The sequence below is a fragment of the Triticum aestivum genome, chromosome 3D (genome assembly GCF_018294505.1).
Source record: "Triticum aestivum cultivar Chinese Spring chromosome 3D, IWGSC CS RefSeq v2.1, whole genome shotgun sequence".
In the NCBI taxonomy this organism is placed as follows: domain Eukaryota; kingdom Viridiplantae; phylum Streptophyta; class Magnoliopsida; order Poales; family Poaceae; genus Triticum; species Triticum aestivum.
Window position 1 is genome coordinate 29,274,994 of NC_057802.1, and position 11,228 is coordinate 29,286,221.

At 48.0% G+C, this 11,228-nt stretch overlaps 1 protein-coding gene across 1 annotated transcript; it reads right to left on the reverse strand.

Annotated features, from left to right (window-relative positions):
* Positions 1 to 8,400: 8,400 nt before the first annotated feature.
* LOC123073916 (putative E3 ubiquitin-protein ligase SINA-like 6) lies at positions 8,401 to 9,902 on the reverse strand. Its single transcript, XM_044496910.1, has 2 exons — positions 9,296 to 9,902; positions 8,401 to 9,206 (listed from the first exon to the last, which is right to left on the reverse strand). Exons 1-2 carry the CDS (start codon positions 9,572 to 9,574, stop codon positions 8,502 to 8,504), a joined length of 984 nt encoding a protein of 327 aa, XP_044352845.1. The 5' UTR covers positions 9,575 to 9,902; the 3' UTR covers positions 8,401 to 8,501.
* Positions 9,903 to 11,228: the final 1,326 nt, after the last annotated feature.

Consider the following 11,228-nt stretch of genomic DNA (forward strand, 5'->3'; position numbering starts at 1 on the left):
CCCTACGTCTCAACAATTTGCTGACATCATGACAAAGGGCTTGTCTACCGCGTCTTTCGAGGAGTTTCGATCCAGTCTTTGCGTCGACCATGGTGCCGCTTCGACTGCGGGGGGGTGTTGAGATGTAGATACATATGTGTATTTCTTGTACAACAAGCCCTCCTCCTTCCATGTATAGTTGAGGACGTGGCTATCCTTTGTACTTATATATACGTGCATATTGCACCCGATCAATATAACGTGAGTTGCATAACCTTCTACAACGTCGCTAAGATTAGAAGATCAAGGGCATTTTTCAGATTATATTTGAAACCCACATTTTATTTTATTTTTATGTCTGAGGACCAGCAGGGAGACGAGCCTGCTGCCTTTCCCTTGCCAGCGCCATGCTACTCCATCATTTTCCAAAACTGCACCGACGACAAATGCAAGAAGTTCTACGGCGGGGACGGCAAGTTGCCGGCCCTCTGAGCCTTCTGCAATGACAATAGCAAATGTTGTTGTCCTGTCATTCAATTATAAGTGCCCACTTAAGCTATTGATCCAAGAAATAATTAAATATGCCAATATTCGTAATTATTTTTTATCATGGTACATACATGTACTGTTGCCCAGACTAAGTAAGATGTTTTCAATCATTAGAAGCCAACTTTTTCAATAATTTGTTATGTGCGACAACTTTTATAGTGATTTTATCCCGTGTGTACCTCTAGTTCATGTATGTGGAGACTGATTGAAGGTAAAAAGAAAAGGGCCATTTACATTTTTGCCCCTAACTCGAACCCACTACTCATATTTGCCCCTAATTTCGAAGGGTGCTCAAATTTACCCCTCTGCCGTCAATTTCACTTATAAAAATGCCCTTTTGTGCCGTTTCTATCCAGTCAAGGCTACTTGACCGCTAACTTGCCATTAGTTTGACATATTTGCCCCTCCGTTCTTACATGTGGGCCCAAACTTACCTGTTCGATGCACTCTATCTCTCATTCTGTTTCTTCAAGCTCTCGACGACACCAGGGGAGATTTGGACGGCGGCTGGAGGTGGCGGGAGGTCATGGACCTGGAGGGCGACGACACTAGGTTGTTGATGTGCACGCCGGGCATGTCTTCGTCGAGCTCCTCGGTGGCCGGCGAGGTAACTGTTCTGACTCGATTTGGGGATTTTTTTTTTGCCCTCTTGCAGAATTAGGGTTCATCAGTTTGGGGATTTTGAGCATAATTGGTTTGATGCCAACAATTGGCATTGCCAATATTTGGCAAGCCAACATTTGGCAAAATCAAAATTTGCCAAATGTTGGCAACTTTTTGTGAGGTTGAGAAGAAAAGTTGGTAGCCAACCAATCACTAGCCAACATTTGGCCTTTGCCAAATATTGGCATGCCAACTTTTGGCATCAAACCAATCATGCTCTTTATGCATTTAGGTGGATGGTGTTGGGATTGTTCAGTTTGAATCCGAGTTATACATCCCTAATCTGACATTCGATGGGCTCGAGATGCGCACAACGTAGCGGTGCCCGGGACACGGGCTTATTCCTGCTCGTCGCGTCACCTGGCGAATAGCAAGTGCTACCTCTTGAGCATGCGTTGGTTTTCCCTTGAAGAGGAAAGGGTGATGCGGCAAAGTAGCGTAAGTATTTTCCTCAGTTTTTGAGAACCAAGGTATCAATCCAGTAGGAGACTACACGCAAATCCCTCGTACCTGCACAAACAAATAAGAACCTTGCAACCAACTCGATAAAGGGGTTGTCAATCCCTTCACGGCCACTTGCAAAAGTGAGATCTGATAGAGATAATAAGATAAATATTTTTGGTATTTTTATGGTATAGATTGGAAAGTAAAGATTGCAAAATAAAATAGATCAGAAACTTATATGATGGAAAATAGACCCGGGGGCCATAGGTTTCACTAGTAGCTTCTCTCAAGATAGCATATTCTACGGTGGGTGAACGCATTACTGTCGAGCAATTGATAGAAAAGTGCATAGTTATGAGAATATCTAGGCATGATCATGTATATAGGCATCACGTCCGTGACAAGTAGACCAAAACGATTCTGCATCTACTACTATTACTCCACACATCGACCGCTATCCAGCATGCATCTACAGTATTAAGTTCATAAGAACAGAGTAACTGTGACGCCCCCGATTCAATCGTACACTAATCACGCATGCAAACGTGTACGATCAAGATCAGGGACTCACGGGAAGATATCACAACACAACTCTAAAACATAAATAAGTCATACAAGCATCATAATACAAGCCAGAGGGCTCGAATACAAGTGCTCGATCATAGACGAGTCAGCGGAAGCTATAATATCTGAGTACAGACATAAGTTAAACAAGTTTGCCTTAAGAAGGCTAGCACAAACTAAGATACAGATCGAAAGAGGCGCAGGCCTCCTGCCTGGGATCCTCCTAACTACTCCTGGTCGTCATCAACAGGCTGCACGTAGTAGTAGGCACCTCCGGTGTAGTAGGAGTCATCGTCGACGGTGGCGTCTGGCTCCTGGGCTCCAGCATCTGGTTGCGACAACCAGGTAGAAAGGAAAGGGGGAAAAGAGGGAGAAAAGCAACCGTGAGTACTCATCCAAAGTACTCGCAAGCAAGGAGCTACACTACATATGCATGGGTATATGTGTAAAGGGCCATATCGGTGGACTGAACTGCAGAATGCCAGAATAAAAGGGGGATAGCTAATCCTGTCGAAGACTACGCTTCTGGCCACCTCCATCTTGCACCATGTAGGAGAGAGTAGATGGTAAAATCACCAAGTAGCATCGTATAGCATAAACCTACCCGCCGATCCCCTCCTCGTCGCCCTGTTAGAGAGCGATCACCGGGTTATATCTGGCACTTGAAAGGGTGTGTTTTATTAAGTATCCGGTTCTAGTTGTCATAAGGTCAAGGTACAACTCCGGGTCGTCCTTTTACCGAGGGACACGGCTATTCGAATAGATAAACTTCCCTGCAGGGGTGCACCACATAACCCAACACGCTCGATCCCATTTGGCCGGACACACTTTTCTGGGTCATGCCCGGCCGCGGAAGATCAACACGTCGCAGCCCTACCTAGGCATAACAGAGAGGTCAGCACGCCGGTCTAAATCCTATGCGCGCAGGGGTCTGAGCCCATTGCCCATTGCACACCTGCATGTTGCGTACGCGGCCGGAAGCAGACCTAGCCCCTTAATACAAGTGCGAGCTTACGGTCCAATGCGGCGCGCGGCGCTCAGTCGCTGACGTCACGAAGGCTTCGGCTGATACCACGACATTGAGTGCCCATAACTGTTCCCACGTAGTTGGTTAGTGCGTATAGACCAAATGGCCAGACTCAGATCAAATACCAAGATCTCGTTAAGCGTGTTAATTGATATAACCGCGGACACCGACCAGGGCCAGGCCCACCTCTCACCTAGGCGGTCTCAACCTGCCATGTCGCTCCGCCACAAAGATCCACCCAGAGGGCCGTCGGGACAAATGTCCTTTCAGCCCCCAATCCGTGAATCACTCGCGGGTGCTCCACGAGCCGACCCGACTTTAGTTACCACATGTATCATGTATAAAGTATATAGTATATACCCGTGATCACCTCCCGAGTGATCACGGCCCGATAGTATAGCACAGCAGACGGACAAAAATGTAGGGCCACTGATGGATAACTAGCATCCTATACTAAGCATGTAGGATTGCAGGTAAAGGTAACAACAGTAGTGGCAAAGACAGGCTATGCAGCAGAATAGGATTAACGGAAAGCAGTAACATGCTACACTACTCTAATGCAAGAGTATAAAGAAGAATAGGCAATATCTGGTGATCAGGGGGGGAGCTTGCATGGTTGCTTTGGCAAGTAGGAGGGGTCGTCAACTTCGTAGTCGAACTGGGCAGCAGCAGCGTCGGTATCGGAGTCTAGCGAGAGAAGAGGGGGAAGAAACAAAAAATATAATACAAACATAAGCATAACGATGCAAGACATGACAATGAGCGGTGCTACGTGTGCCCTAACGCGGTAGTAGGTAATACCGGCGAAAGAGGGAAACATCCGGGAAAATATCCCCGGTGTTTCGCGTTTTCGGGCAGATGAACCGGAGGTGAAATGTTGCAGGTTCACTATGCTAGGGACGTGTGGCCGACGAACGGGCTGCGTATTCTGATTCGTCTCGTCATTCTGAGAAACTTTCATGTACAAAGTATTTTCATCCGAGCTACGGCCTATTTCCTATGATTTTTCGAAGTTTAATCAATATTATGGAATTTCCTGAAAATTGGCTAAGTCTGAGAATTGTTCAGTTTTTGAGCATCACTTAGCTGTTTTCCAGAGGCTATAGCTAGTGTTCTGTACATCTTATGAATTTGTGCCTTTTACCAATTTTTATCATCTTTCTGTGATCTACATGACCGTATCATTGACATCCATTTTAGAGTTCAGTTCCTTGATCGAAATTGTATTTGAAAAGTGCCACTTGAAGTTAATTCTAGAAACTGTTAAAATATACGAACATAGGATTTTGTGATTTTCATAGGATTTAATCGTTACATATTTTGAATTTGGACCAATGGGATAAAACGGAGTTTGTCAAGTGTACTTTCTACTAGTATTATCTTTACCCACATTAGAAGTCGTTTGGTTGTAGTTTTGTTGCAGTACGAAGGGGTAATCAGAGTGATCGTAACAAAGCTAGCTACTGCTACAGTAACATTCAGTTACTGTAGCAGAGCGGCAGAGTGTGGCGTACGCACACACCACACACATAGCCGCACTTGGCCATGGCTATGGCCTGCAGCGGCAGCATCAACTAAGCAACAGCGGCGGCTAGCATCATCTACAAACCAACGACAGCAGCAGTAGCATAGCAGTGGCGAGCATCGGCAGTAACGGCAGCTACAGCGGCAAGAAGCAAGCAACGAGCAGCAGTGCACGGGCATGGGGACGAGGACGTGCAGGGGCGTGGCCATGAGCGCGAGGGGAGGGGCGGTCAGCAGCACCAGGCGCGGTGTCGCGCGCGTGGACGGCGATGGCGGCCACGGCCAACGCGTCCAGGTGAGGCGGAGGCACGACAACGGGTGAGCGCGGGGCTGCATGGTGCATCAGTCCAGGGCGCTGGCCTGGACGGGGGTGGCCAAGAACGACGACGACGTCGACGGCCGAGCGGCGACAGCGGTGGCGCTCGACGGGATTGCCTGGATTCTCACATCGACAGAGGGAGCTAGGGGACACGGCAGCGATGAGCCCGCCAGCCGTGGTGGACGGCCGAGCCGGAACTCGCGAGGATGAGTGCTAGGTGACGAGATCGATGGCGAGAACAAAGGGGAAACCATGTGGTGCTCACATCGGTGACGAGGAGCAACTTGGTGAAGCCGGAGCGGGTCGACCGGTGGCGGATCGAAGGGACGATGAGCGGTGGCCGGAGCTTGAAGAAGGAGTTGATGTAGGCAATGCAGGGGCCCCGGCTTTAGTGGGCGAGGAAGACGTAGCAGACGACGGCGGGGCTCCCAGACTCAGTCCCACGGCGCGGGGAGGACAGGGAGCGTGCAAACGACAGTGACAAATAATTCATGAGTTTTTTAATTGGTGAACATTTTAAAATTCTTCAGTTTTCTCTATATGAAAAATAATTTCTAAATTCATGAATAATTTTCAAATAAACGAACAATTTTCAAACTCATGACGAACGACAACTCCAAAGGTCTCGGCCGCCTATACCTACATTATTTAATTAATGACCCTTTAAAAAAATGCATGAATTATTTTTAATTTTGAAGTTTTTTAAATTTATGAACATTCTTTTAATCCGTGAACATTTTTCAAGATCTGAAATTTTTTATAGTTCATTAGTATTCTTTTAGAATTTAGCAACATTTTGAATTTGTGAACATTTTTATAAAAAATGCAAATATTTTCTTAATTATGGAACATTTCAAAAAATTGTGAAAAAATTGAAATCCAACACATCTTTTAAATTTATTTTTTTAAGACTCATGTTTTTATTTGAAAATCCATGAACCTTATCTAAATTGAAGAACTTTTTTTTTTGAAAAACCAAAAACATGTTTTAAACTATTTGCAAACAGGCCGGCCCAGTCAAAACCTACCAAATTGCTAATAGGCCAGCCCATGGAGAGGGCGAATGGGTGCGCGTTTGCTCTCCCGGGACCCTTCCACGTTTAGTTTAGCATATTAGTGTATGGTTTTATGGGTAGGCCCACTAAATCTTATACCCCAGCCTAGTAAAATTCTAAAATCTCAAAGGCCCAATCCACTTACATGGCATGTGTGTATGTTTAGTTTCATACTCCTAGCTGAGAAGAAGAAAGATTAAAAAAAAACTGAGAAGAAGAAATATCAATATATACAATGTGAGCTATTATACTCTTACTTGTAGCATGAGAAGAGAGTGCAACAATACGCTCGCTCATTCACTTCTTGCCATACCACACACTTTAACCAATCTTACGTGACTTGTGAAGAAGAAAAAATACTTTGGTGTCCCGTTATGCAGGCCCTTCCGTCCACCCACTCATAACCACATACCTCCTAGCAGGATACCAAGGGAGCAAGCTAAGAAATTATTGTATTTCCTCTGATTCAAAATAAATATCGCAGTTTTGAACTGGGGTTAGTTCAAAACTGTGACACTTGTAATGGATCGAAGGCAGTATACATACATATGGCTCTATGCAATGTTGGAGGACTTCCCAAGTGGAGAGTGGCTTGGTATCGTTCCAACACCTCGCCCTGGAATCACAACATTGCTTTTGTCAAACCCAATAACCCATCTCCAATAATCCAACCTTCTTATCCCGATCCTTAAGTCCTCAACCCCCTATCTCTTATATTTGTTCGTAGTTTAGTCTAGAAAGGAGTTTAGATCTGTAATCGAGGGCAACCCTGCTCGTTCTAGGTTGGAACGAGATGGTGTTGGAAACATCCCTTCACTTCTAAGTTGAAAACTTGTTATGTGGACTTCGTTAGTTGGACCTAGACTCCCCCAAAACAAAAGCCAGCCCGGCCTAAACAAATAAAAAGTTCACTTTTCCTATTGCTAGATTGGATTAAGCATTACATTCAAAAAAAAATATTGGATTAAGCTTAACCGCAAATTGCTTAATTTCCAGCTCCAAAAAACCTTATATGTTTAGGCAATTTTTGTTGAGTGTTGTTGTTGCCGCTCTGAAACCCAGTTCATAAATGTGAACATTTTCATAAAGGAATAATTGTAACCCGGCTGTTCATGTGCCATTCTGCGATACTAATGTCTCACAAGCTGCTGCTTCGAATTAAGTATCTCGAAACGATTTTGAACTTGTTTTCTCATGCACATTACTAAATGGTATTTTGGTGTACTTGGAAAAGGCCCATGACTGCTGTTACTCGTGACTAGCGAAAACTAGCCAGATGCGTCTTGCCATCCTGAGATGTAGCCAACCCGGCAATAGGTTGAAATTTGTGAAAGTAACTACATTTATAAATTTGTGGGAAAAAATATGTTTGTTACATGAAGGCTGAAGCTATGTTTTAGTTCTGTTCATTGATGAACTTACAACTGTGGAGGCTGAACAACATCAGTCAGTTTTTTGTTTGCTTTTGGGGAAACATCATTTTAGTTCAGTTGATGTTGTCTAAATCATTTCATCTTGTCCGGATAGTTCAGAACAGCACAAGCATATATAGCTGATGTTATTTAGAGCAGGAAGTGTTCCTGATATGGTTGAAAAAAGAAAAGGAAATCTTTTGCGCTATTAGAAAATGCTCAAGATGCAGGATTTACTCCTACAAAATTTGACAACCCTAATATACTGTTAGGTCCTACGTATTACTTTTGCGGGTTTGTCATCAATTTTATATTTTTACTCTCTACCCGAGATATGGGGGGTTGGTGTGAAATCAGAAATTAGATGTTCTAGAAGGCACGGCGGAAAATATCGCACCAGCTAGCTAAGATGCATAATTATACGACAGAGAGAACCGCGAGTAACATACTCCCTCCGTTCCTAAATATAAGTCTTTTTGGAGATTCCAATAAAAGACTACATACGGATGCATATAGACATCTCCAAATAGACTTATATTTAGGAACTGAGGGAGTATAACACATTAAAAACTGGAAAATAACGGGGATAGAAATGCTGTTAAATGGCTCTGGCCTTGAGCATAATGAACATGGAGGAGGCATATGACACCATACAACAGTCCACCACGGCGCAGAGCTAAAGCTGCCTCTGCTTGCTTCTGATAGATAGCAGCAGTAGAGGAGGAGGCGACGGAGGACCTGTTGAGTGTGGAGTGCTGGCCGGGCAAAGCTTTCCCGAACCGGGGTGGTGCCAGTCGGCATGCGTAGAGCATCTCGCACCAAAACGGCAAGGCATGGGCGGTAAATTTCAGTGCAGCTCATCCGGAAGACATTGCACTCATAAATCTTTAATTAACAGCACCCAAACAGTTTAAGCACGAACTGACAGTAGTAGAAGGGATACATCGATCAATCAATCCGCAGGATCAGCGGGAGATCTTGTCGATGCGGATGTTGAGGGGAACCTCCATGGACGCCGCATCCCCGGCCACCGGAACCATGTACATCCGCGGCAACGCCAGGAACGTCGGTTCGTTCACGGCGACCACGGCGCCGGGCGTGGCGCTGCTCCTCACCTGGATGTCCACCAGGACCATGTCAGACCTGCCGCCGCTCGCCGGTTGCGGCAGGCTCACCCACATCTTGCACGAGAAGCGCGGCTGCGTGGCCGCGCTCGCCCTGACGCACACCACCGACACGGCGGCCGCGGCGGCCCCGAGCGCGCCCACGGTCAGGAGGAACGCGCGGCCGTCCTCCTCGCCGACGAGCAGCTGCCGCGGCCCCGACACCGGGACCTGGCTGACCCGGCCGTACTGCACGGTGCGCACCGGCACCGAGTGGAGGTCCGCGAGGTGGCCCGCGAGCGCCTGCGGGGCGCCGACGAAGCCGCAGCCGGGCTCCGTGCAGGCGCAGGGCGCGTGGGGGCAGGCGCTCCGGTGGTCGGCGGCCTCGTGGTAGGGCACGTACGTCTGGCACCCGGCGTTGGTGCACTCGACCTTGGTCGACGACACGACGGCGTCCAGCGCGGGGCAGGGGTGGAAGAACCGGCCGCCGTCCTCGCACGCCCTGCACTGTCCGCCGGGCAGCAGGGCCACGCAGCCGCCGCAGGCCAGGTGCCCGCCTTTGTTGCACTGCACAAAGATCGGAGTCCGGCCGTAAATCAGCACATCTGCACGCAAGAATCCACCGGGGTGTGCAAGAAACAGAGGGAGACAAGAACCTGGAAGACGGGAGGCTTGAAGGGGAGGGTGCAGAGCGGGCAGTGAAGCACGCTCATGTCGATCTTCACCGCGAGCTCCACTCTGGAGCCGTGCCCCGCCTCCGCGGGAACGATTGCTCCTCCGTCGTCTCCTCCGACCGCATGATGCACGCCGATCTCTTCTTGCTTCACATGGCCGTTGGGTAGCTCCTCCAGCCTCGCCTTCTTGGCGATCCCCAAGGCCTCCTCCATCGTCGACGGTGAACCCCTGTTCCCTCCCTCGTCGCCGGCGCCCTGCATACTACTAGTTCTTGGGCAAAACCTTCTCCCTCAGTCTCCGGCGAAACATTTTCACTAGGTGGAAGAGTAAGGGAAGGGGGTGAGGAAAAGGGAGCTCGGCCGGTAAAAGAAGAGGAGCCCAAATGCCTTTCAGTTGGTGAAATGGGAGATGCACATTATCACAAGCTTGTTGTTCACTGCGGAGCTCAGGAGTCAGGACAATGGTTTCCCGAACCGAGTCTGGATCAGACGGACTGTAAACGGGGGCTTGGGCTCCGAGCCTTTTGCCTGAAATGCGCAAGGCATTGGTGGCCGCAGGGCACTAGGCACGTGAAGGAGGAGGAGGACTAGAGGATGCAGAAGTCCGTTTTCCTGACTTTCTTTTGAGCTGAACACATGTCGAGGAGAACTAGACGATTCGTCCGACGATTCCATCTTTTGTTCCGTTTTAAGCACAAGTACTTCTCATCACTTTAAATACCACGTATAAAAAAAATCCTAAAAAATATTATCAAAAAAAACCTCACTAACCATCCTCGTAGTCATAAATCTTTCGTCTGAGATCTGCGACCACCTCCCATTGAGATAAAGCCGGAAAAGCGATCAATCGCCTAAGAGCATCTCTAGCAGACCTCGCATCCCGCCGGCCCGTAAAACGCTTTTGCAGTTCACGAAAAAACGTCTTTGCGGGCCGGCGCGGACGGCCGCAGATGCAGACCCCGCATAACGGATCTGTAAAAAAGAATATTCGCGTATATTCTTTCACGTGTCTTTTTCTTCCTCTCGCATGTGTTGATAGTCAGCTCCCATCGTCCATGGTAGTCGCCGAATCAATCTAGGAGCCAGTGTTGGGGAACGTAGTAATTTTAAAAAATTTGCTACGCACACGCAAGATCATGGTGATGCATAGCAACGAGAGGGGAGAGTGTTGTCCACGTACCCTCGTAGACCGACAGCGGAAGCGTTATCACAACGCGGTTGATGTAGTCGTACGTCTTTACGATCCGACCGATCAAGTACCGAACATACAACACCTCCGAGTTCTACACACATTCAGCTCGATGACGTCCCTCAAACTCCGATCCAGCCGAGTGTTGAGGGAGAGTTTCGTCAGCACGACGGCGTGGTGACGATGATGATGTTCCACCGACGCAGGGCTTCGCCTAAGCTCCGCAACGGTATTATCGAGGTGTAATTTGGTGGAGGGGGGCACCGCACACGGCTAAGAGATCTCAAGGATCAATTGTTGTGTCTCTGGGGTGCCCCCCTGCCCCCGTATATAAAGGAGCAAGGGAGGAGGAGGCCGGCCCTAGGAGGGGGCGCACCAAGTGTGGAGTCCTACTAGGACTCCCTAGTCCTAGTAGGATTCCACCTCCCATATGGAATAGGAAAAGAGGAAGGGAAAAAAAGAAGGAAGGAAGGGGGCGCCCCCCTTCCCTAGTCCAATTCGGACCAGACCAAGGGGAGGGGTGCGGCCAACCTTGAGGCCCTTTTCCTTCTTTCCCGTATGGCCCAGTAAGGCCCAATACGTATTCCCGTAACTCTCCGGTACTCCGAAAAATACCCGAATCACTCGGAACCTTTCCGAAGTCCGAATATAGTCGTCCAATATATCGATCTTTACGTCTCGACCATTTCGAGACTCCTCGTCATATCCCCGGTCTCATCCGGGACT